Genomic DNA, 24,284 nt, shown 5'->3' on the forward strand with positions numbered 1-24,284 from the left:
TTTTGTCATTTTACTTTTGTTTTGTCTTTTTAATCTATGTCAACTAGTTTTTACTCTACTTATGAACTTTTATCTCTATTCACTCTTATTTTTATTTATTTTTTATTATCTGTTATTTATCTGACTTTGGTCTCAGTTTTTGTTCTCTCTTTATTTTTATTCCTTTTCTTTATGTTGTCACTTGTTCCTGTCTTATTATCAGCTTAACTTTTACAGTTGTGTATATTATCTAAATTATCTAAATTATAGGATTTATGTGAGTGACGTAAAAGCTTGTGAGGTTTAGTTTCTGTTGCTGTGATTTTTTAATAACTGTCACCACGTTTGTGTCAAACTTCAGCAGGCGACGAAGCGGGAGATAAAACTGTGATCGAGACCACACACACACAGGGAGGGGTCTTCCTCCACAAACATAGCAATGATCCTGTTTCTACTACTTACTTTGAGGAGAGGGTCCCTGTTCCCGACGAGGACAGTCAGGTAATCCACAAATCCAAGAGAAGTGAAGCTAATCTGGTGTTGAGTTGAAGCATGTAGTAGAGCATTATATGAAGTTTGATGTTGTTATTAGATTCACAGCTTGTGTTTCTTTCTCTCTCTCTCCTCTCAGTGTGGGATTAGTCTCCGTAAGCTGTGGGCCTTCACTGGACCGGGGTTCCTGATGAGCATAGCCTACCTCGACCCGGGTAACATCGAGTCGGACCTGCAGTCTGGTGCCAAAGCTGGCTTCAAGGTAGGTCCTTGTTTAATTGATTCATTATTTAATAATAATAATGCATTTTATTTAAAGGTGCCTTTCAAAGCACTCAAGGTCAGCTTACAAGGCACATATAACACAACAACAGTACATCAAACAATATAAATCAGGTGACATCTAGTGCAAAGATAAAGAATAAATATGAATGTGACTACAAAGTGCATTAGTACAATAAATAAACAAGAATGAAGAATGCATAGTTAGTGAGAGACAGAGTATGCCACTCTGAATAGGTTTTCAGGTGGGATTTAGAGGTGGAGACAGAGTCCGAAGTGCAAAGGTCTGGTGGGAGAGAGTTCCATAGAATGTCTGGTAGGAGAGAGTTCCATAGAATGTCTGGTAGGAGAGAGTTCCATAGAATGTCTGGTAGGAGAGAGTTCCATAGAATGTCTGGTAGGAGAGAGTTCCATAGAATGTCTGGTAGGAGAGGGTTCCATAGAATGTCTGGTAGGAGAGAGTTCCATAGAATGTCTGGTAGGAGAGAGTTCCATAGAATGTCTGGTAGGAGAGGGTTCCATAGAATGTCTGGTAGGAGAGGGTTCCATAGAATGTCTGGTAGGAGAGGGTTCCATAGAATGTCTGGTAGGAGAGAGTTCCATAGAATGTCTGGTAGGAGAGAGTTCCATAGAATGTCTGGTAGGAGAGAGTTCCATAGAATGTCTGATAGGAGAGAGTTCCATAGAATGTCTGGTGGTAGAGAGTTCCATAGGATGTCAGGTAGGAGAGAGTTCCATAGAATGTCTGATAGGAGAGAGTTCCATAGAATGTCTGGTAGGAGAGAGTTCCATAGAATGTCTGGTAGGAGAGGGTTCCATAGAATGTCTGGTAGGAGAGAGTTCCATAGAATGTCTGGTAGGAGAGAGTTCCATAGAATGTCTGGTAGGAGAGAGTTCCAGAACCGGCCCGCCGAGGGGTGCAATCCGGCCCACTTTCCTTTGTGTTCTTTTCCTTCCTTCCTTCTGTCCTTCCTTCCTACCTTCCTTTTTTCCTTTCTTCTTTCCTTCATTCCTTTCTTCCTTCCATCTGTCCTTCCTCCCTTTCTTCCTTCCTCCCTCCATTTCTTCCATCTGTCCTTCCTTCTTTCCTTCCATCTGTCCTTCCTCCCTTTCTTCCTTCCTCCCTCCATTTCTTCCATCTGTCCTTCCTCCTTTCCTTCCTTCTGTCCTTCTTCCCTACTTTCCTTTTTTCCATTCCTGCCATCTGTCCTTCCTACCTTCCTGTTTTCCTTTCTTCGTTTGTTCGTTTGTTCCTTCCTTCCTTCCTCCGTTTCTTCCATCTGTCCTTCTGTCTCTCTTTCCTACCTTTCTTCCCTTTTTCCTTTTGTCTGTCTTTCCTTACTTCCTTCCTTTCTTCCTTCCTTCCCTCCATCTTTTTAACGATCCGGCCCACATGAGATCAAATTGGTCTGTATGTGGCCCTTGAATGAAAATGAGTTTGACACCTCTGCTCTACAGCATTCAGAGCATCCTTCATACAGTCATCTGCTTTCATTCTTCACCATGCTCCATATAAATAATACTTGCAATAATATTTACTGAAGGACCGGTCGACTCCGCTGTCTCTCCGACTGGCGAGTGAAGACTAGAGTGTCACTTATACTGTAGGTCAAAATTCAACAAAGGTTTTTATTTGCCTGCAAAAAATAAACAGGAAACACTTTACTTTACTCACAACTGGCCTCAAATTACAGTTTCTCCCTCAACACTGCAAACGTAAAAAAGCAATTGTCACATCAGTTTATACTGAGTAGCTAAACACTTCATTCGTCCTGGAAAACGTGGTCACTCATTGAAGACGTTTAACTCGTCAGGAGTCATTGTTTAAACCCAGACAGTTAAATGACTAAAGGAAGTATGCCAGTATCAAAAAGAGACATTAAACTTACATTTTCATCTTATTTCTCATTTGGATTTATGTACTGTAAGTCCTAAACACAGCAGGAGGGGTATGGGGGTCAAAAAAAATTGATTTTTTTTTTAAATTAAACAAATAAAAAGTGGATAAACAACAAAAACAAACTAACACAAAAATACCCACACAATGTCAAACAGACAGAAAGCAAATACAAAATATCGCATCAGGAGTCAATAAGTATTGTGACTAAATCATGACCATCTAAGAATGACTGTGCCCAATTATTTTAGACCATTCCAGACCAGTCAAGCCCCTCCGAAGGGCATGGACCCCATCTTCCCCAATATAGTTCAAAAAGGGTTCCTGACTGGTGCCTTTCTGTACTGAGTTTGAAGCTTCTCTCCGGCTTCCTCCCACAGACTCAAACATGTAGGTCAGGTTAATTAGTGACTCTAAATTGCCCCGTAGGTGTGAATGTGAGTGTGACTGGTTGTCTGTCTCTATATATGTTAGCCCTGTGATTGACTGGTGACCTGTCAAGGGTGTACCCAATGTCAGCTGAGATTTGGCTCCAGCTCCGATCGTGATCCTCTCTAGTGAATAAGCAGTAAAGAATAATGGATGGACAGACACTGTAACCCTGTTAATAAAAGCTAACTGGATGAATTCATGTCATAAAAACACCAGATTCAAAACAATTAGGGCTGTCAAACAATTAATTTTTTTAATCGAGATTAATCGCAGAATTTCCATAGTTAATCACGATTAATCGTGTTTTGAATTGCATGTTTAAAAGCCTGTTATTTTACATTTCAAGCCAGTTTTAAGCCCATAATGTAAAGCATTTCTTACCAGAGTGTCTTAACTGGGAATCAATCACGGCTCTGCTGCGACTTCCACACTCCAAAATGGTACTTTGGTGGAGCTGAGGCTCGCTTGGCTGCACCTGGGTGTTTAGGGTGGAGGTGCTAACTCAAACTGGACGTACTCCGGTGGTAGTTAAACTCCGTTTGACACAGGTTGCATTTTACTTTTGACTTGTCAACTGAACCGTCTTGAAGTTTTTTAAAGTTAAACAAGCCGTTCAAAAGTCCAGTAGCTCTCTTACTTTCCATCAGCGCATCAGTTTACTGCAGGAAGCCACTTCAAAGCTACAGCTAGAGGAGCCGTCTACGGGTGAGTAGAAGGGACAAAAAGGCTTGCAAAATTAAAATGCAATTAAAAAAAATTAACGCGTTATGGATTGCATTAATCTAATCGTGATTAACGCGTTAACGCTAACGCTATTATATGTAAAATGCATATTATATATTATGTTATAAAGATCCTTACAAACTGACATATTCATAATTATAAGCAATTTTCATGCAACTGTATGATCAAATGTGTAAATACTGCTAATAAAAAACCTTGTTATTATGTATTGATGTGAATAGTACTACAATTGTGTAATGATATATGTATATAGATATGTAAAAAAAATAATAATAATAATATAAAATATAAACAGTAAAGACCCAACAATCTTCCATTAGCAGCACTTTATGACTCCCTTTAACCTTTGTGCATGTGATGATTTATGGTGATGAGTCATTATAGGAGCAGTGTAAATCCATCACTGCATCATTTGTTTGTAATCATGCATTTGACTTCTGTATGAAAGCAACAAGAAATGCATTTGATTTTTTTAGAGAAAATGAATTATAAGTTTGATTTTCCTGCAGAAACTGAGAAAAACTGTCAAAAATGAGGGATTGAGTGACTGAGCAGCCTTACGTGTGATTGTTTATCCAGTTTATTTTATATATTTATTTGCAAAGCGAGCAAAACACAGCAACAAAAGTGAGTAATGAAAATGTGAAGGTGAGAATTAGAAGAAAAGAGAAAAAGAAGCCCTAAAGGTTTATATAGAAGGAATCTCACCTCAATAATGTAATCTACAAAAATAAGCAAACAAGCTGCCGTATAATTAAAAAGCAAACATGACGTACGGAGCATAAATCAACCAAAGACATAAATAAATAATGTAATGAGGGTGTGTGTGTGTGTGTTTTGGCGTATTTGTGAGTGTGTGTGCGTACTTAAATCAACTCCTTATGAAAGAGAGAGAGATAGACCAATTATAGTCGGACACGATCAGTTTGAATAGTTAAGTTTCGTCTCTTTAAAAAATATTTTCTACATAGTTTTTAATGTTGCTGTATATCAATTTTTTACAGTTTTTATCACAGTATTTCACTCTTGCCATACATGTCTGCTAGTTATTAGTTTTATTTGACATTTTACTGTTATTACTGTGGTTGTTATCATATATTTTGACCCTTTCATGCATAGTGGTCACTACAGTGGACAGCTATTAAAAAAAGCAGTTTTCTTATATGCATGATGATGGATTTTGATGGATTTTGATGGATTTTGACGGATTTTGATGGCATAGTTGCTCTTCAGCCACCACAATGGACAATTGTGTATCATTTCATACACTACCACTTCATCTACAGTAACTTTTTTGGTTGTAAATCAGTTGACTTATGTTATTATAAATGTAATTTGATGCCTAAAGAGAAATAAAAACGCTTAGGAAAAAAAAAAAATCCAGACTGAGGTTATCATAATTCATGCATGAAAGGGTTAAATCCTTTCAGCCCGTATGAATGTGTTTGAGTGAATGAGTGTTTCCCTGAATCAACAACAGCTGGAGTATTAAAGTTGTGTACATCACCGTTATGGCCGTTAAGATGCTTTTTGTTTGCCAGTCAGACAAATGGCCAGTATAAAATTGTTTTTATACTGATAATGTCCCAGTAATGAATATTGGTGCATTCACAATATAATGTATTAGGGACACGTGTTGCATTCGCTACTGTGATACTTGCATCGGACAGTTGTTTTAGCCTCTCTATGTATATTGTATCATTAGGCTGTTAAGATGCTTTTATGAGACAAAGATAGGGAAGCAGACTGATGCAAAAAAATTTGAAAATAAAAATATAAGTTTGGTCTTTATTTATGTAAAAAATGTCCCTGGTTCTAGTCCAACAAGGGACCTTTGTTGCATGTCATTCATATTTCTCGCTCTCCACTTATTTCCTGTCAGCCTCTCTGCCACCAACTGGGGGAAAAAGCCCAAAATGTAAAAAAAAAAAAAAAAAAAAAAAAAAAAAAAAAAAAAGAGCATAATTATACAATCTTGAGCTGATTGAAGAGAGGCGTTGCGTGTTCAGACAGACTAATGCAATTATTTGGAAATCTGTTCACATATTTTAGTTATCTCTTTGCCAGTCAGACTAATGGCCAAGTGTTTTTATACTGATAATGTCCCAGTAATGAATATCGGTGCATTCACCTGACACAGATTACAATAAAGCCTCAGGAAGAGCATGACATAAGAAGACTAGACTTACTTTATCATCTTTAGATTCTCCACAAATATCTATGAAGTCTGATTTTAAAAAAAGGGGTAAGTGAGCACAGATGGATGATTTAACAGATGTTGCCTCTGTTCTCCTTGTCGTCCCCGTCTAGCTCCTGTGGGTGCTGCTGGTAGCCACAATCATCGGCCTGCTGCTGCAGAGGCTGGCGGCCCGGCTTGGCGTCGTCACGGGGATGCACCTGGCCGAAGTCTGCAACCGCCAGTACCACACTGTGAGCCTACCTGTCCTTTTTATTTTATTTTTTTGAACATTTATTAGAACAAGTTCCTTAACCCTTCTGTTGTGATCAGGTCAAGGAAGGAAGGAAGGAAGTGAGGAAGGAAGGAAGGAAGAAAGTGAGAAAAAAGGAAATGAGGAAGGAAGGAAGTAACGAAAGAAGGAGGAAAAGAGGAAGGAAGGAATGAGGAAGGAAGGAGGAAAAGAGGAAGGAAGTAAGGAGAGGAAAGAAGGAATGAGGAAGGAAGGAAGGAAGGAAGGAGAGAAGGACGGAAGGGAGGAAGGAAGGAAGGAAGGAAGGAAGGAGGAAAAGAGGAAGGAAGGAAGGAGATGGAAGAAGTAATGAGGAAGGAAGGAAGGAAGGAGGAAAAGAGGAAGGAAGGAAGGAGAAAAGGACAGAAGGAAGGAAGGAAGGAAAGAGGAAAAGAGGAAGGAAGGAAGGAAAGAGGAAAAGAGGAAAAGAGGAAGGAAGTAAGGAGACAAGGAAGGAAGTGAGTAACAGTCAAAAGAGATGGGGTCAATTTGACCCGGGAGCACAACAGGAGGGTTAAACATTTCTGCCAGGGCACCCAAGAACTCTACCTGTTCTTTTATGTATATATATATATATATATATATATATATATATATATATATATATATATATATATATATATATATATATATATATATATATATATATATATATATATATATATAGATGTGTGTGTATAGCAGTGATCTCAGCTCTATGCTATTCCTGGACAACACTGTGCTAGCTTCACTTTAGCGTGAAATTACACTGCGGCTGGTCCAGATGCGGTAATGGAGAAATCTCGAGGCTGTAAAGCAGAAATAGTCCTGATTTACTGTAAGTGCCTTGATTGCGTAAGCAGCATTTCAAGCGCTGTTGTTTCAGCCTCTGTAATCCTTGGATTGTATAATCAAGAATAAATAAATCAAAGCCAAATGATAGCCTGCAACAGTTATCAAAACACTGAGGGAAATGTGGAATCTGTTATATCCATACTTCATGAATCATTAATGAGGATATATTTCTAAATCCAGCTTGTATAAAAAAGCTTGTTTGCGTCACTAATACCTTGATGAGGAAAAGCAACTGTTGAACACATGGCTAAACATCATGTGACCATCCTCCTTTATTATTTTTGTTCTCTCTTTTGTTTTAAAACCACAAAATGCTTTCTGCAACTTCTTCTGGACACATTTTAAGAGGCTTTAGGATTTAAGGTTTTCAGTGTGTAGAGTTTAAGACTCTGGTCATTTCTTGTGTGACACAGTTAACCCTCGTGGTGTCATCCTCCCCGGTCAAATTGACCCCATCTCTCTTTTGACTGTTCCTTCCTTCTTCCCACTTTCTTTAATTTTTCCTTCCTTCTTCCCCTCCTCCCCTCTTTCTTTGCTCCCTCCTCCTTCCATCCTTCCATCCTTCCTTCCTTCCTTCTCCCTCCCTTCCTCCTTTCCTTCCTTCCTTCCTTCCTTCCTTCCTTCCTTCCTTCCTCTTTTCATCCTTACTCCTTTCCTTCCTTCCTTCCTTCCTTCCTTCCTTCCTTCCTTCCTTCCTTCCTCCCTCCCTTCCTCCCTTCCTCCTTTCCTCCCTCCCTCCCTCCTTACTTCTTTCCTTCCTTCCTTCTGTCCTTCCTTCTGTCGTTCCTTGACCTGAGGACAACAGGAGGGTTAAAGAGGTTAAATATTTGTATTTCCTGTCCATTCCAGCGAGTATTTATATACACAGATCTATTTTTTAAGCTAAGAGTCAAGCTTCTTATTGTTAATCATGTAAAGATAGATAGATATTTATTGTCCACAAGGGGAAGTGTATTATGCATCCAGAGCATAAATAGAAACATAGAAAAGACACATATACAGTACTTAAAACAACAAGAACAACACACATATTCATACAGAATTCATTATGTGCAGAAAACGCTGGAAGCAACTCACTGAAAATACATAAGAAACCTGATTTTATGGACTTCTGCTTTAAAGGGTAATTACCGTTTTTTACAACCTGGACCTTATTTCTAGCATAAAATACAATCATTTACTCACCCAGACAACTTTGGTGTCATTTGGAGTCGTTGGACGAAATTAGCTCCAGTGGAGCGCCGCGTATATCCGTATATCATTTCCGCTCAATGATAAACCGGGCTGATGACATCATCCAGATCAGAGGTTATCTATGAGAGGTTAGGAGGTCAACCTACAGACCCCGGATGTTGATAACATGGCACCACGGACTCGGATGGGAATAGCACTAACGTATCATAACAAAATATATAAAGGAGGAAGGAAGGAAGGAAAGAAGGACAGAGGAAAGGAAGGAGGGAAGGAAAGAAGGAGGACAGAAGGAAGGGAGTAAAGAGAGGAAGGAACGAAAGAGAGAAGGAGGGAGGAAGGAAGGAAGGAAGGAAGCTGTGGTTAATGTCTAGTTTACTTGATCAGAACTATGTAAAGATCATGGTTTGGGTTAAAATGATCACTGGAGACAATTTTTCAAATTCCTTTAAAGATATGCAACCTTTGTTGTCATGGCAACAGTGAACACCGCGATTAACTGACATGAGCAAGATTAAGTCAATTAGAGTTTCTAAATGTTGGTTTTGATTATTTTTGGATTAATTGCCCAGGCTTAAATAACACTGAATATAACATCACATGACACATGAACTTGTTTTCTTCTTTCTTCCGTCCAGGTGCCTCGTATCATGCTGTGGTTGATGGTGGAGGTGGCGATCATCGGCTCAGACATGCAGGAGGTCATCGGCTGTGCCATCGCGTTCAACCTCCTCTCCTCTGGCAGGTGAACGGACACAACATCAGTTTAAAGATCCGCTGGGACAAAAGTCACAGTGTGATGATGAGGGGCCTTTAAAATAGCATCATTACCTCTGTGGTGTCCATTATTTTAACTGTGTGTGTGTGTGTGTGTGTGTGTGTGTGTGTGTGTGTGTGTGTGTGTGTGTGTGTGTGTGTGTGTGTGTGTGTGTGTGTGTGTGTGTTTTCACTGACAGGATACCCTTGTGGGGCGGCGTCCTCATCACCATCATCGACACATTCGTCTTCCTCTTCTTGGACAAATATGGTAGGTCGTGATCGTAGTCTGCTGGGCATCTTTTAAAAATGACAGTGAACTATATAGGGCTGGGCCAAAAAAATTGATTTTTATATTAATTGTGATTTTTTTCTGCCGATTTTTAAAAATTGATTCTCATACATGAATCGATTTTTATTTATTTATTTATTTATTTTTAAAAATTTAAATAAAACATCCTCGTCTCCTTCCTCTGCAGGCCTGAGGAAGCTGGAAGCCTTTTTTGGTTTGCTCATCACTATCATGGCGATCACATTCGGATATGAGGTACAAACATCCGTCTGCATGCATAAATATATCAAAGAAATGATTATTGAGCATTTTGGTTCAAATACAGACGACAGTAAGTCAATTATTGTCCAGTTTAACCCTCCTGTCGTCCTCCCGGGTCAAATTGACCCCATCTCTCTTTTGACTGTTCCTTCCTTCTTCCCTCTTTCTTTAATTGTTCCTTCCTTCTTCCCCTCCTCCCCTCTTTCTTTGCTCCCTCCTCCTTCCATCCTTCCTTCCTTCCTTCCTCCCTCCCTCCCTCCTTACTCCTTTCTTTCTTTCCTTCCTTCCGTCCTTCCTCCCTTCCTCCCTTCCTTCCTCTTTTCGTCCTTACTCCTTTCCTTCCTTCCTCCCTTCCTCCGTCCCTCCCTCCTTACTCCTTTCCTTCCTTCCTTCCTTCGTCCCTTCGTCCCTTCCTCCTTTCCTCCGTCCCTCCCTCCTTACTCCTTTCCTTCTTTCCTTCTTTCCTTCCTTCCTCCCTTCCTCCTTTTCTCCCTTCCTTCCTCTTTTCGTCCTTACTCCTTTCCTTCCTTCCTCCCTCCCTCCCTCCTTACTCCTTTCCTTCCTTCCTCCCTCCCTTCCTTCCTTCCTCTTTTCGTCCTTCCTCCTTTCCTCCCTCCCTCCCTCCCTCCTTACTTCTTTCCTTCCTTCCTTCTGTCCTTCCTTGACCTGAGGACAACAGGAGGGTTAACAATTATAGAGCTTGTATATTTCATATTTAAAGCTATTATATGTATGCAAGTATGTCTTTTTATCCTATTTATGTTGTAGTATAGATTTATTGAATTGGTAGGACACCTTGTTCTGAATAAGTATTATACTGCAGCCTTCTCTCTGCTGCATATCCGCCCACACACACACACACACACACACACACACACACACACACACACACACACACATACATACACTTACATTAACTTACTTATTGTGCTCATGTATTCACTCTAACACACACCTACACCCAAAGGACCACAATGGAAATAAGCTCTGGGGCTTTTATTATTGTGCTTTATCCTTTTTGACGACTGCTGTGCAAAGATATGATGCCTCTCGGTTGAGGCTGTGCATATATTGTTATATATTTATTTAGTATTTCTTTTATATTAAATTTTATATTAGAAAAATAATTTTAATTACGATCAATGAGAAGTTGCAAAGTTACTCATTTTTATTCTCTCCTCTTTCTTTAATTTTTCCTTTGTTCTTCCCCTCATTCCATACTTCTTTCCTCACTTCCTTCCATCCTTGCTTCTTTCTTTCCTCCCTCCCTCCCTTTCTTCCTTCCTCTCTTCCTCCCTACTGCTTTCCTTCCTTCTCTCCTTACTTCCTTCCTCCCTCCCTTCCTTCCTTCCTCTCTTCCTCCCTTCCTCTCTTCCTCCCTACTCCTTTCCTTCCTTCTCTCCTTACTTCCTTCCTCCCTCCCTCCTTACTCTTTTCCTTACTTCCTTCCTGCTCTCCTTCATTCCTTCCTCCCTCCCTCCCTCCCTCCTTACTCCTTTCCTTCCTTCCTTATCTCCTTACTTCCTTCCTCCCTCCTTACTCCTTTCCTTCCTCCCTCCCTACTCCTTTATTTCCTTCCTTCCTCCCTTCCTTGACCTGAGGACAACAGGAGGGTTAAACACTGTTTTCTTATGCCCGTGTGTTTCTAAAATAAACACAGTATGACAGACAGTAAAAAAAGCCTATTTGCTCTCCCACAGTGTGGCTCATTATATACTCTAATAAACATCTAAAAATTATAACCACAGGGGATAAATCATTGGTTGCTGCTTATTTAAGCGTTACTGGAATGATTACAGGAAGAAGAAAACCATTTCAGTGTTCATTTGGGCTAACTGGCTTGAAATATTGTGATCTTATCCTTTAAATATCTCACCACACATCAGACTTCCGCTCTCTCTCGGTGTCAATCATTCAGCAGGTGGTGTAAAATCTTCTCATGCTTCTGGTTACACATTGTGCATCCAGACTCAGCTCGCAGTTATATTTCAAATATGTCTCGACTTGCTTTTGAAGTTGTGTATGAGTCAGTGAAGGTTTTTTAATAAGGAAGGAAAGGAGGAAGGAAGGAAAGAAGGACAGAGGAAAGAAGGAAGGGGGAAGGAAAGGAAGGAAGAAAGGAGGAAGGAAGGGAGGGAGGAAGAAGGAAGGTAGGAGGGAGGGAGGGAACAAGGAAGGAGAGAGGGAGAAAGGAAAGAGGAAAGAAAGAAGGGAGGAAGGAAGGAAAGAAGGAGGGAGGGAGGGAGGACAGGAGGAAGGGAGGAAAGAAGGAAGGAAGGAGGGAAGGAAGGAAGGATGGAAGGAGGGAAGGAAGGAATGAGGGAAGGAAGGAAGGAAGGAGGGAAGGAAGGACAGATGGAAAGAAGGGAGGACAGAAGGAAGGAAGGAAGGAATGAGGGAGGGAAGGAAGGACAGATTGAAGGAAGGAAGGAAGAAAGAAAGGACAGATGGAAAGAAGGGAGGACAGAAGGAAGGAAGGAAGGAATGAGGGAGGGAAGGAAGGACAGATTGAAGGAAGGAAGGAAGAAAGGAAGGACAGATGGAAAGAAGGAAGGGAGGAAAGAAAGAACAGTCAAAACGGGAGTCAATTTGACCCGGGAGGACGATATGAGGGTTAAGACAAAAACAACTTAAGACATAAATACGACATTAACAATCTATAAAAGCAACATATGACCCATATATAATTTTTTCCTCTGCCAGTATGTGATGGTGGGTCCAGACCAAGGCCAGCTGCTGATGGGGATGTTTGTGCCGTACTGCAAGGACTGCGGTCCGGTCCAGCTGGCCCAGGCGGTGGGCATCGTCGGAGCCGTCATCATGCCTCACAACATTTACCTCCACTCCGCTCTCGTCAAGGTGCGATCAGCTAATGATGGATAGATGTGACATTTCTTTTATGTCATATCTATCCAGTCATTTCACACATACACACAAAAAAACACAACATGAATGAATAATGCTCCCTAAATGTCTGTCTGATGGGTTTTTATGAGTTCAGACACCTCAGACACTTTTAGGGAGAAAGTTCAGGTGATGCCGACTGGAAAGCACGATCTCTCTGAGTCTTAAAATAAGTCAGAGGGAAACTTAGAAGACTCCAGTTAGATGGGATCTAAGTGCTTGGCTTGTGGCGTGGGGGTGCAGATGGTCCACGATATAATGTAGACGGCAGCGGCTGTGACTCAGGAGGTAGAGCGGTCGTCCTCCAATTGGAAGATTGACGGTTCGATTCCCGGTTCCTCCAGTCCATAGTCCTCAATGTGTCCTTGGGCAAGACACTTAACCCCAAATAAATGAATGTGAATGAACTTCAACATCAGTGTATGAATGTGTATGAATGGGTGAATGGGTGAAAGGCACTATGTAAGTACAGTCCATTTACCATTTACCATAGATCCTGGTTATTTAGTTAAAATACGTGTGACCATCTGTTGGATCGTGTTAAGTGGTGATCAGCAGCATTTTTTAAGCTTTATAAGCGTACCAAGGAAGATTTATTTTTAAAAAAGGGTAAAAAGAGAATTAGCAAATCAAACATGATGAGATAAAGTCAAGTATTAGCATCTATAATTCAGCTCTTGACACAACAGATTTGAGTTGGCAGCTTCTTAAGTGAAAGAAACATGATCATTGTCCTAATATAAGCATCAGAACTCATGCATTGGTCAGAAATCACACAACGAGATCATGCAGACTAGACTGAGAAGGATAAAAGGCATCGAGGTTCTGCCTGATCGCTGAGTGAAAGTTATCAGGAGCAATAACCAAAGACAGAATCAGCTAATCGGTGCGTCCAAATGTCCTTTTTTTTCAGTCTCGAGAAGTGGATCGGACGAACAAGAAAGAAGTGAGAGAGGCCAACAAATATTTCTTCATCGAGTCGACCATGGCGCTCTTCCTCTCGTTCCTCATCAACGTGTTTGTGGTGGCTGTCTTTGCCGAGGCTTTCTACGGACGCACAAACTCAGAGGTGGTGAGTATTTCAGCCCTCGTGACGTGAGAAAAGTGAAATTTCAAGCTGGGGGAAATTTCATGACGGTGTTTTTTTTCTTTTTTTTTGGCTGCTGTGATACAGATGTTTTTTGTGTGTTTTTGATTCCAGCATAAAGTCTGCAATCAATCAGGAAGTCCTCACACAGACCTTTTCCCTGTGGATGATAAGACTCTGGAGGTGGACATCTACAAAGGAGTGAGTTCAACAACAGCAAGTTAACTAACAGTGAGAGCAAAAAGTGATATTCAGTAAGGTGAAATGTATACTGAACATAATCACATTTAATAAGAAGCTGTAGAAACACTAGAAATAAGTTAAAATAACAAAATTAAGACTACAGGTAAAAATAAGTGTGGGAACCATCATATATGTCTTCAGTATAGACTATTTTTTCACTCTAAAGATCAGTGACAAATAAGGGTTGGCAAGATGAGCAATTAAAACATATCTTTAAAAATAGTTTTAAACGCAGCATTGGGTTTGTTAAAATGTATATTTTGCATTTTTGTTGGTTTTATATCATTTGAAATGACATTTGCACCATTTTTTAACCAAAAGTAAGACTGAATGCTCCTGAAAATGTCAAATGGTGTAACCACAAAAGAATGATAAATATTAAATATTTTATCACCTACAGTGTATTTAAGAGGACTTATACTGATACGGATCCTTCCTTCCTTCCTTCCTTCCTTCCTTCCTTCCTTCCTTCCTTCCTTCCTTCCTTCCTTCTGTCCTTCTTTCCTTCCCTCCTTCCTTCCTTTCCTTCCTTTCCTTCCTTCCTTCCTCCTTTCCTTCCTTCCTTCCTTCCCTCCCTCATTTCCTTCCTTCCTTTCCTCTCTCCTTCCTTCCTTCCTTCCTTCCTTCCTCCCTCCTTTCCTTTCCTTCCTTCCTTCCTTCCTTCCCTCCCTCCTACCTTCCTTCCTCCTTTCCTTCCTCCTTTCCTTGCTTCTTCCTCCCTTCTTCCTCCCTTCCTAACTTCCTTCCTTGACTCGAGGACAACAGGAGGATTATATAAATGTAAATGTTTCCTGATCTCCATGGTTACCCAGATTAAATGTAATATTTAGAACAATAGTATTCCATTAGCTTTATTTAATATAAAAGTTATAATGTAAGATCATGCCAAACTAGTTGATATGGTGTTTTATTGAGAATTTACTGTTTTTAAGCAAGTTGAATTATTTGGTACAAAGTTTTTATGGTTACACCACTTAGACATTTTTAACATAATCCTCTAATATATTCTCTTAAAATGGATTAAAAGCAGAATTTTATGCTGAGTCCACAAAAAAAGAATGTGAAGAAGTTATTAATACGTTTATTTTCACATTTTAACCTCTTTTAAATTTGACTAAACCACATGGACACAAACAACCTCATTGACCCGTATAACAAACACTGGGTGCAGTTTTTATTCCCAACTATCATCACCGCCTGTTATTATAATAAGAGAGTAAAAGCATCGACGCTATCAGGAATCAAGAAAGAAAAACATTCAGTGTCATCAAGGTGCAGCTATAATCATCCTTCATGAGTGTCGTAAACTTTCCCTCCGTTAGTCAGACTCTGTATTTATAAAGCAGACATTGAAAGCATGGGACAATAAAATAATAATCCTGACCTATAAAATGTTCATTTGTTCTTTATTACACACACATTATTATTATTGTACGGGACTTCGCACATCCTGCAGCAACATTTAGAGTTGTGATGAGTAAGTCCAATATTCACTCTCCTTTTTGCTCTGTTTTTAGTCTCCTCCGACTCCTGAGGGAAATATCTGACCTTTTAGCTTCTATTAGCTGCATTATGTTCACCAGCTACTCTACAGCTGCTGGAAAGGTTGTGTACAGTGAAGTTTTTAGAGCTTTTTCACTGAAAACAGATGTCCAATGTGTTTTGGAAACAACACTGACAGTAATGAAAGTATCAGGAATGAACCAGAACAACAAAGTTTAGGGCGATAAAACCAGAACAAAGGACAGTAAAAAGCTTCTTAGAGCTCCTACAAATTATCTTTTGATACCTTCTTAACTCTTACATGCTGATCATAGTCTACCATCGCAGTATATTAACTAGAATATTAACCCTCATAAAAAGTGTCTTTACCAAACTATGAACCACAGATGTGTTTATAAAGCATCAATAGTCGATCTGACTGATCAATAAATGTGATTAAACCTTAATTAATGTCTCAGAGAGCAGAGAGAGTGTATTTTTTAGGTTTTACACCACTCATTTATGGACGAAAAACATCTACTATCACACAATATCAAGTCCTATTTTACCTAAGACAAGAAAATATAACATAGCAATAATTATTTAAATGTTATTTTATTGAAACTCTAACTAACAAGAACTTTATGGAGCTGTGGGGTTTATTGTATAATCATTAGAGCCATCGATCTTCACTCCTCATAACTACTATCTTATTAAAACTATTAACTATTCATTTAACCCTCCTGTTGTCCTCAGGTCAAGGAAGGACTGAGGAAGGAAGGAAGGAATGAGGAAGTAAAGGAGTAAGGAGGGAGGGAGGAAAAGAGGAGAGAAGAAAGGGAGGTAGGAAGGAGGAAGACAGGAAGGAAGTAAGGAGAGAATGAATGAATGAAGAAAGGAAGGAAGGAATGGGGGAGTAAGGAGGGAGGGAGGAAAAGAGAAGTAAGGAGAGAAGGAAAGGAGGAAGGAAGGAAGGAGAGAAGGAGGGAGGAAGGAAAACAAAGGAAGTGAGGGAGGAAGGAAAACAGAAAGGAGCTGAGGAGAGAAGGAAGGAAGGAGGGGAAGAACGAAGGAAAAATTAAAGAAAGAGAAAGGAAGGAAGGAAGGAAGGAAAGACGGGAAGTAAAGGAGTAAGGAGGGAGGGAGGAAAAGAGAAGTAAGGAGAGAAGGAAAAGAGGAAGGAAGGAAGGAAGGAAGGAAGGAAGGAAAGAAGGAACAGTCAAAAGAGAGATGGGGTCAATTTGACCCGGGAGGAAGACAGGAGGGTTAACTAAAAGACATGTCAGTAGATACGGGTCAGATTTGACCCAGAACAGTACGTAAGAGTTAATATAAGAATATTTATTAGCAGCTATAAATTGAAAATCTCTCTTGTTTTTACTGAAGTTCTGTGACTGTTCTTGTTTTCTGTCTCATACTGTGTGTGTGTCTGCGGCAGGGAGTAGTCCTCGGCTGTTTCTTTGGCCCGGCCGCGCTCTACATCTGGGCCGTGGGGATCCTCGCAGCTGGACAGAGCTCCACCATGACGGGAACGTACTCTGGCCAGTTCGTCATGGAGGTCAGTGGAGGAGAGAGGAGGAGAGAGGAGGAGAGAGCCGAGAGGAGGAGAGAGGTGGAGGGAGGTGGAGAACATGAGGAAGGAGGAGTGGGGAGGAGAGAGGAGGAGAGAGGAGAAGAAGGGAGAAGAAGGGAGGAGGAGAAAGTAGGAGAGAGAAGGAGGGAGGAGGAGAGAGGAAGAGAGAGGAGGATGAGGGGAGGAGGGGGGAAGAGGAGAGAGGAGTATAGGGAGGAGAGGATGGAGGAGGAGGAGGATGAGGGAGAATTAGGAGGGAGGAGAAGAGAGGAGGGAGGAGAAGAGAGGAGGGAGGAGGAGGAGAGGGAGGAGGAGGGAATGTGCACAAAATACTGACACACTCACACTCACACAGCATAGAGTAATGGAGTAGATATTTTAGATATTTTCTCCTACATCAGTTTTGCTGAATTCTTATTTGTGGCCTTTCCATCAAAAACTCTCTGTCTGTGTTTCATCCTTATTCGTTTGCTTTGCTGAAAAAGTGATAAACAAGTTCAGCTTTCTAGTAAATGTCACAGCCTGATGCGTTCTCCTCTCCTCTCCTCTCTGCTCCTCTCCTCTCCTCTCCTCTCTGCTCCTTTCCTCTCCTCTCCTCTCCTCTCCTCTCCTTACTTCCCCTCTCATTTGTCTCCTTCCCCCTCCTTTCCTCTCCTTTCCTTTCCTCTCCTTCTCTCTTCTCCTCACTTCCACTCTCATCTGTCTCCTCCTTTCCTTTCCTCTCTTCTCCTGCCCTCTCTTCTCCTTACTTCTCCTCTCATTTGTCTCCTCCTCTCCTCTCCCCTCCTCTCCTCTCCTCTCCTCTCTTCTCCTGTCCTCTCTTCTCCTTACTTCTCCTCTCATTTGTCTCCTCCTCTCCTCTCCCCTCCTCTCCTCTCCTCTCCTCTCCTCTCCTCTCTTCTCCTGTCCTCTCTTCTCCTTACTTCTCCTCTCATTTGTCTCCTCCTCTCCTCTCCTCTCCTCTCCTCTCCTCTCCTCTCCTCTTCTCTCCTCTCCTCTCCTCTCCTTTCCTTTCCTTTCCTCTCCTCTCCTCTCCCCTCCTCTCTTCTCCTTACTTTCAATCTCATTTGTCTCCTCCTCTCCTCTCCTCTCCTCTCCCCTTTTAGGGTTTCTTGAATCTGCGCTGGTCGCGTTTCGCTCGGGTGTTGCTGACCCGCTCCATCGCCATCACGCCGACCCTGCTGGTGGCCATCTTCCAGGACGTGCATCGCCTGACGGGCATGAACGACTTTCTCAACGTGTTGCAGAGCATGCAGGTCAGACTCAGGGTTAAAAACCGTTTCATGCCAGCTTCATCCGAGCTTTCACCATCATCTCTCTACCTTTCGTCAGTTTTATCTTTCTTGTGTATATCGCCTCTTAAGTCGCTTTCATCTAGTAACTCTTTATCTTTTCGGTTTGTTCTTATAGTCTGAAATACAAGGAGACGGATCTTTTATCTCATCTGTGAACTAAAGAAAAATAAATACTGAAAAACTAAAATACATGAATAGAAGGCAAGGCAGTTTTATTTATATAGCGCATTTCATACACAATGGCAACTCAATGTGCTTTACATAAAACAGAAAAACATGTAATTTGAGAAACATTAAAACATACAATTAGCCCCCCCCCCCCCCCCCCCACACTCCTAATAAGAGAGAAATAAAATGCTAGAATAGAGCATTAAATATAAGATTGCAGCATAAAATAATGATTAGCTTTAAAATCATTAAAAGGACATAGAGTGCAAATGAAAGATTAAAATGTAAAGTGCTTTAACCTTCCTGTCGTCCTCCCGGGTCAAATTGACCCCGTCTGTTTTGACTGTTCCTTCCTTCCTTCCTTCCTTCCTTCCTTCCTTTCCTCCCTCCTTTTCTTCCCTTCCTTCTTTCCTTTCCTCTCTCCCTCCTTTTCTTCCTTCCTTCCTTCCTTCCTTCCTTCCTTACTTCCTTCCATTCCTTCCTTCCCCCTCCGTTCCTTCTTTCTTCCTCCCTTCCTTCTTTCCTTTCCTCTCTCCCTCCTTTTCTTCCTCCCTTCCTTCCTTCCTTCCATCCTTCTTTCCTTCCATCCTTCCTTCCTTCCTCTCTCCTACCTTCCTTCTTTCCTCCCTTCCTTCATTCCTTTCCTCTCTCCCTCCTTTTCTTCCTTCCTTCCTTCCTTCCTTCCTTCCTTCCTTCCTGCCTTCCCTTCCTTCCTTGACTTGAGGACAACAGGAGGATTAAAAGAGCTCAATCATAAGCTCAGGAGAAGACAAGTGTTTTTAACCTGGATTTAAAAATGATTTCAGTTCTGCTGGTAGTTTGTTCCAGTTGTGTAAAAGCTGCTTCATCATGTTTAGTTTGAACTCTGGGCTCAACTATCTGACCTGAGTCAGTAGATCTCAGAGCTCTGGGCTCAACTATCTGACCTGAGTCAGTAGATCCCAGAGCTCTACTGGGTAAAAAGTAAAGAGGGGGAAACAAATGAATGAATAAAACAAAATAATGGAATAAAATGCAAATTTATAAAAAATGGGAATAAAGAAAATGAAAACCAAATTGATTCAATAAAAAATGGGACAAGGGTATACTGGTGTTCAGCTTGTACTGGTCTGTTCAGCCAGTCACAACATTTAACAGGGTGATGAATGACAATCAATCTTGTTTTTAATCAAATAACTACGATAATGAAGCATTTTTACTATTTTTACTATTTTTGTGTCCACTAAGAAAAATATGTGTTGTGATATTTGAGATGTGACGTTTCCTTCTCTCACAGCTGCCATTCGCCCTCATTCCCGTCCTGACTTTCACCAGTTTACCGTCTCTCATGAGCGAGTTCGCCAACGGATTGTAAGTTTTTATTTGGATCGTAACACACGAATAATTAAAATGATGCCGCTCTGATGTTCAGGGTTTTTAACCCTTGTGTCATCCTCCCGGGTCAAATTGACCCCATCTCTCTTTTACCTGTTCCTTCTTTCCTTCCTTCTTCCCTCTTTCTTTGCTCCCTCCTCCTTCCATCCTTCCATCCTTCCTTCCTTCCTTCCTTCCTCCTTTCCTTCCTCCTTCCCTCCCTCCCTCCTTACTCCTTTCCTTCCTTCCTTCCTTCCTTCCTTCCTTCCCTCCTTACTCCTTTCCTTCCTCCATTCCTTGCTTCCTTCCTCCCTTCCTTCCTTTCCTCCCTTCCTTCCCTCCTTACTCCTTTCCTTCCTTTATTCCTTGCTTCCTTCCTCCCTTCCTCCTTTACTTCCTCCCTTCCTTCTCTCCTAAATTCCTTCCTCTTTTCCTCATTAATCCTTTCCTTCCTTCCTTCCTTCCTCCCTCCCATCCTTCTCTCCTAAATTCCTTCCTGTTTTCATCCTTACTTCTTTCCTTCCTCCTTTTCTTCCTTCCTTCCTTTCCTCCCTTTCCTCCCTCCCTCCCTCCTTACCCCTGTCCTTCCTTCCTTCCTTCTCTCCTTCCTTCCTTCCTCTTTTCCTCCTTAAGTCCTTCCTTGACCTGAGGACAACAGGAGGGTTAAACAGGTTTTTTCTCTTCTTCCTGCAGAGTGTTTAAGATCGGCGGAGGAGTCGTCATCCTGATCGTGTGTTGCATCAACATGTACTTCGTCGTGGTTTACGTGACGGCGCTCAACAGTGTGTGGCTCTACGTGCTGGCGGCGTTCCTCTCCATAGCGTACCTGACGTTTGTGGGATATTTGGTAGGTGACACAACAGATTGGACTGTGGTTTGAGCTTCGATACGCTAAACATAAACCTCCTGCTTCCAATGACTTCATCCTCAAGTACTACAGTTAATTAAAACCATCAGCCGTCTCAGATTTTCCCTTTTTTTTAAAGCATCATTACACAGTCAAGTCACATCACTCATACAGAAATCAACATATTATAATCTTTCTGTGTCTTTTGATTGATACAAAACAACAGAAAAAGAAAAAGACTTCACACGTATGGCTAAAAAAGAAGTGATATAATATGCAAGGACACACAAAGGACAGCGATGACTCATGAAACGTATTATATTATGTTACATCATAGCAAAAACAGATGGACGGACTGACAAAAGAAGGGAAACAAAAGCAAAACTGTAGTCATTATACATGCTATAATTCTAATGATAATGATTATTAACTTGTTTTATAGTCCACACATGTATATGAGTGTATGTGTATGAGTGGGAGAAAGAGAAGGAAGTAAATATAAATGATAAGATGAATTATTATTAAAGGTCAGGCTCACAATTTTTCAAGTCTTAAAACAACAGTGAGGAGACCAAATGATCATTGAACCTGTTTTTCTTGCTGTAATCATTCCTCCTCTTCATACTGACTGTTGGAAGATCCCTTCATAATACACTTACAGTATAAGTGATGGAGGACAAAATCCACAGTCCTCCTTCTGTGCAAAAATGTATTTAAAAAAGTTTATCTGACGGTAATATGAAGCTTCAGTCGTCCAAATGAGTCAAATCAAGTATATTAAGGGACAGGTTCACAATTTTTGAAGTCTGTATTAAACATTGAAAGAGGTTTTCTTGCTGTAATCATTCCTCCTGTTCATACTGACCATTAGAAGATCTTACAATGTAAGTGATGGGGGACAAAATCCACAGTCCTCCTTCTGGGCAAAAATGTATTTAACAGTTTATCTGACGGTAATATGAAACTTCAGCCGTCCAAATGAGTCAAAACAAGTAGATATATTTCAACGTTACAGTGTTTTTAGTGCCAAAGTCTCTCTTTTTGTTCCTATACTTCCACCACAGCTCAACAGGGAAACGCAAAGAGGGAATCTGATGCTAAAAAGACTGTAAATGTGGCAGATATCTACTTTATATGGACTAACTCAGATTGCTGAAGCCTCATATAAGCTTCACATCAACTTTTAAATGACTGTGTGGCCTCACTGTGGATCCGCCATCACTTCCATTAAAGCACATTTGAAGATCTTTTAATAGTCAGCATGAACAGCAGGAATGATTACAGCGAGGAAAAACTCTTTCACTGTTCATATGGACACCTGACTACATGAATTGTGAACCTGTCCTTTAAAACAAAGTAAGAAAAATGAGCAAAGACAAAAAAAATGAAGTAAATGTTGAATCTCTCTGTGTCTGCTGCAGTCGTGGTTATGTCTGATCGCTCTGGGAGTTTCCTGGCTGGATCCGAGCACCAGGAGAGGAAACGACACGACTATCCTGATCGAGCGGCAGCCAGAGTTCGACTCCTGAATGAATCATGTCTCCCAGTGGACGTTTGTCTCGAAGGTGCCGCTGCGTGCAACCTAACTGACCTTTTGACTGTTTTGTTCCAGCACATTTATTCATCTTTATTATGCATTTATTTATACAAGAAGTCCATAAACTTCCAGATGAATTCTTAAGGTGCTACCAACACAAATACACGTCCTAATTATTAATGATTGTACTGAACAATCGTTGTGAGTTTTGCCAAATTTAAAACATCTGAAAGGGCTGGAAAGTCTTAAAAAACAAAAAAAGATCTTAGAAAGTGTTTTAAGTCTTTAATTTTATGTATAAAAAATGTATTATTTTGTCTTACCTGACATAAAGCAATAATGTTATCTATAAAATAATGCTATAAAATGTTTTTGTATCTGATTGTCAGGAGACGTTTTACACCCATGAACAAATAAGGGGACAGTTTAATCAGCACTACTTCAGCAAGTGTCTTTATTAGTAGAAAGAATGAATGAATTGATTATTTTTGATATGTGAAGCCATTTATCCATCTTGTGCTGCCTATCCAAGTCCATGTCCCATTGATTTAATTAACTGTATCATTAGGAATTAGTTATATACTGCAAGGAAGCAGTAAAAAGATGTAATATAATGATTAATAATTCTAGGCCATATCGTCCCTGCTGGTTCACTATCACACTTTGATGCTTCGGACGGTAAAAATAAGTGTTAAACTACTTTTTTTATCTCTAAAAGTCTTAAATGTAACTTGATGAACCCTGCAGGAACCCTGACAGATGTGAATTAAGTTTTCCTTCCACTTTATACTTTATAAAACATTTAATTAAATGTTAATAAGTAATTTTAATGAAGTAATTTGCTGATCCTTTATAAATAATTTATAAGTCTTTAATGAGACCTTTTGGGGTTGTCAGGTTGTAGGAAATCCTCCTCCAGCGTCAAACTTTCTTTGCCTTTTTAGTCCTTTTGCTCAACAGGAAGTCAAAAAATGTCATTAATAAACGATGACATGTTTGTCACTTTTTAAGAAGCCGTCATGACTACAGTGATAAATGTAAAAGTAAGTTGTTAATCATGTTTCTCAATTTCTTATAAGCCATCAGCTGCTATTATAATTGTTCATAAATCATTAAACAAAGGATTGGTATAATTTATATTTTTATAGATTTTAGCTATAAACAAATTGTACAAACTGCCACACACAGACTTATACTTTGTCTTATTTAACTTCAGTATCATAATGAATGAAGGGGACTTTATCAGCGGCCGAGCAGGATTAGTTCATTGCTAGCATAGTTTAACAATCTCTCAATCACAATCACCTGTCTGATCATCTCAGCTTGATTTATTATGATATGAAAGTAAGATGAGACAAAGTATGAGTCAACGTCTAGTCCTCCTCTGTCTACTCGACTTGTTCCGAGGCTGCCAACACCAACACAAACTCTTTCTTTTGATATTTAGGACAGTCTTAAAAAAATGTTGAAACTACCCTTTAATATGCTGTTTATAAATACATTCAAGTCCAGAAAGGTAGATGTCAGTCAGTCCATTTGGAGGAGGGTTATTTAACACTGTAGCCTTGATCGCTTCTTTACCCTCCTTGCTCCCTTCCTCCTGTTATTTTCCCATCGATTGCGCAACTTTTGTCCTCAGGTCAAAACTGACCCGGTTTGGTTTGACTGTCTAAAAACATACAGGTATAAAATATCACCCAATTCGATCTTAGGCCTTTTGCCAACTTCATTCCAACTTACTACTATGGGTTTTACACATATTTTGGGGGAATTTATGGTCAGTAGGCCTCATTTAAATTAAACTATACCTCATACTCTAAGGTCAGGAGGGTTAAAAAGTGACTAACATGGGATCGTTCATTAGTGACATTTGACTTCCTGTTGAGCAAAAGGCCTTAAAAGACAAAGAAAAGATGCTGGAGGAGGATTTCCCACAATAAATAAAGCCGTTAATTAATACTTATGAACCTCCTATGAAGGTTGGTTAATCAGAAAATGGTACCAACATTTTTTTTGCCTTAGTTGAATTTCACATGTTGACATCCAGTACAGTACAAGGCTCTACCTCCATGCAGTTTCTCTTGTGGCCACAGGGAGACGGTGCAGTCTGCAGGAGGAGACCGCTCACATACAGTAAAAAGGTCTCACCAACAGAGCTGCTCCACAC

General features: G+C 40.4%; 1 protein-coding gene across 1 annotated transcript; it reads left to right on the forward strand.

The window, feature by feature from the left end:
- Positions 1-353: 353 nt before the first annotated feature.
- Positions 354-22,512, forward strand: LOC128356894 (natural resistance-associated macrophage protein 2-like). Its single transcript, XM_053317071.1, has 14 exons — positions 354-480; positions 611-733; positions 6,137-6,256; positions 8,958-9,064; positions 9,276-9,346; positions 9,555-9,622; positions 12,332-12,487; positions 13,446-13,604; positions 13,734-13,820; positions 16,783-16,902; positions 18,024-18,173; positions 19,657-19,730; positions 20,427-20,580; positions 22,002-22,512. The coding sequence occupies exons 2-14, from the start codon at positions 662-664 to the stop codon at positions 22,107-22,109; spliced, it is 1,446 nt and encodes a 481-aa protein (XP_053173046.1). The 5' UTR covers positions 354-480; positions 611-661; the 3' UTR covers positions 22,110-22,512.
- The last annotated feature ends 1,772 nt before the right edge of the window (positions 22,513-24,284 follow it).

This window comes from Scomber japonicus, chromosome 4, assembly GCF_027409825.1.
Source record: "Scomber japonicus isolate fScoJap1 chromosome 4, fScoJap1.pri, whole genome shotgun sequence".
Lineage (NCBI taxonomy): Eukaryota > Metazoa > Chordata > Actinopteri > Scombriformes > Scombridae > Scomber > Scomber japonicus.

Coding starts and splice junctions, on each gene's coding strand:
- LOC128356894 (XM_053317071.1), top strand. CDS start 662: ATGAGCATAGCCTACCTCGACCCGGGTAACATCGAGTCGGACCTGCAG. Junction 13,821..16,782: donor AGGTGGACATCTACAAAGGA/GTGAGTTCAACA, acceptor TGTCTGCGGCAG/GGAGTAGTCCTCGGCTGTTT. Junction 16,903..18,023: donor CTGGCCAGTTCGTCATGGAG/GTCAGTGGAGGA, acceptor CTCCCCTTTTAG/GGTTTCTTGAATCTGCGCTG.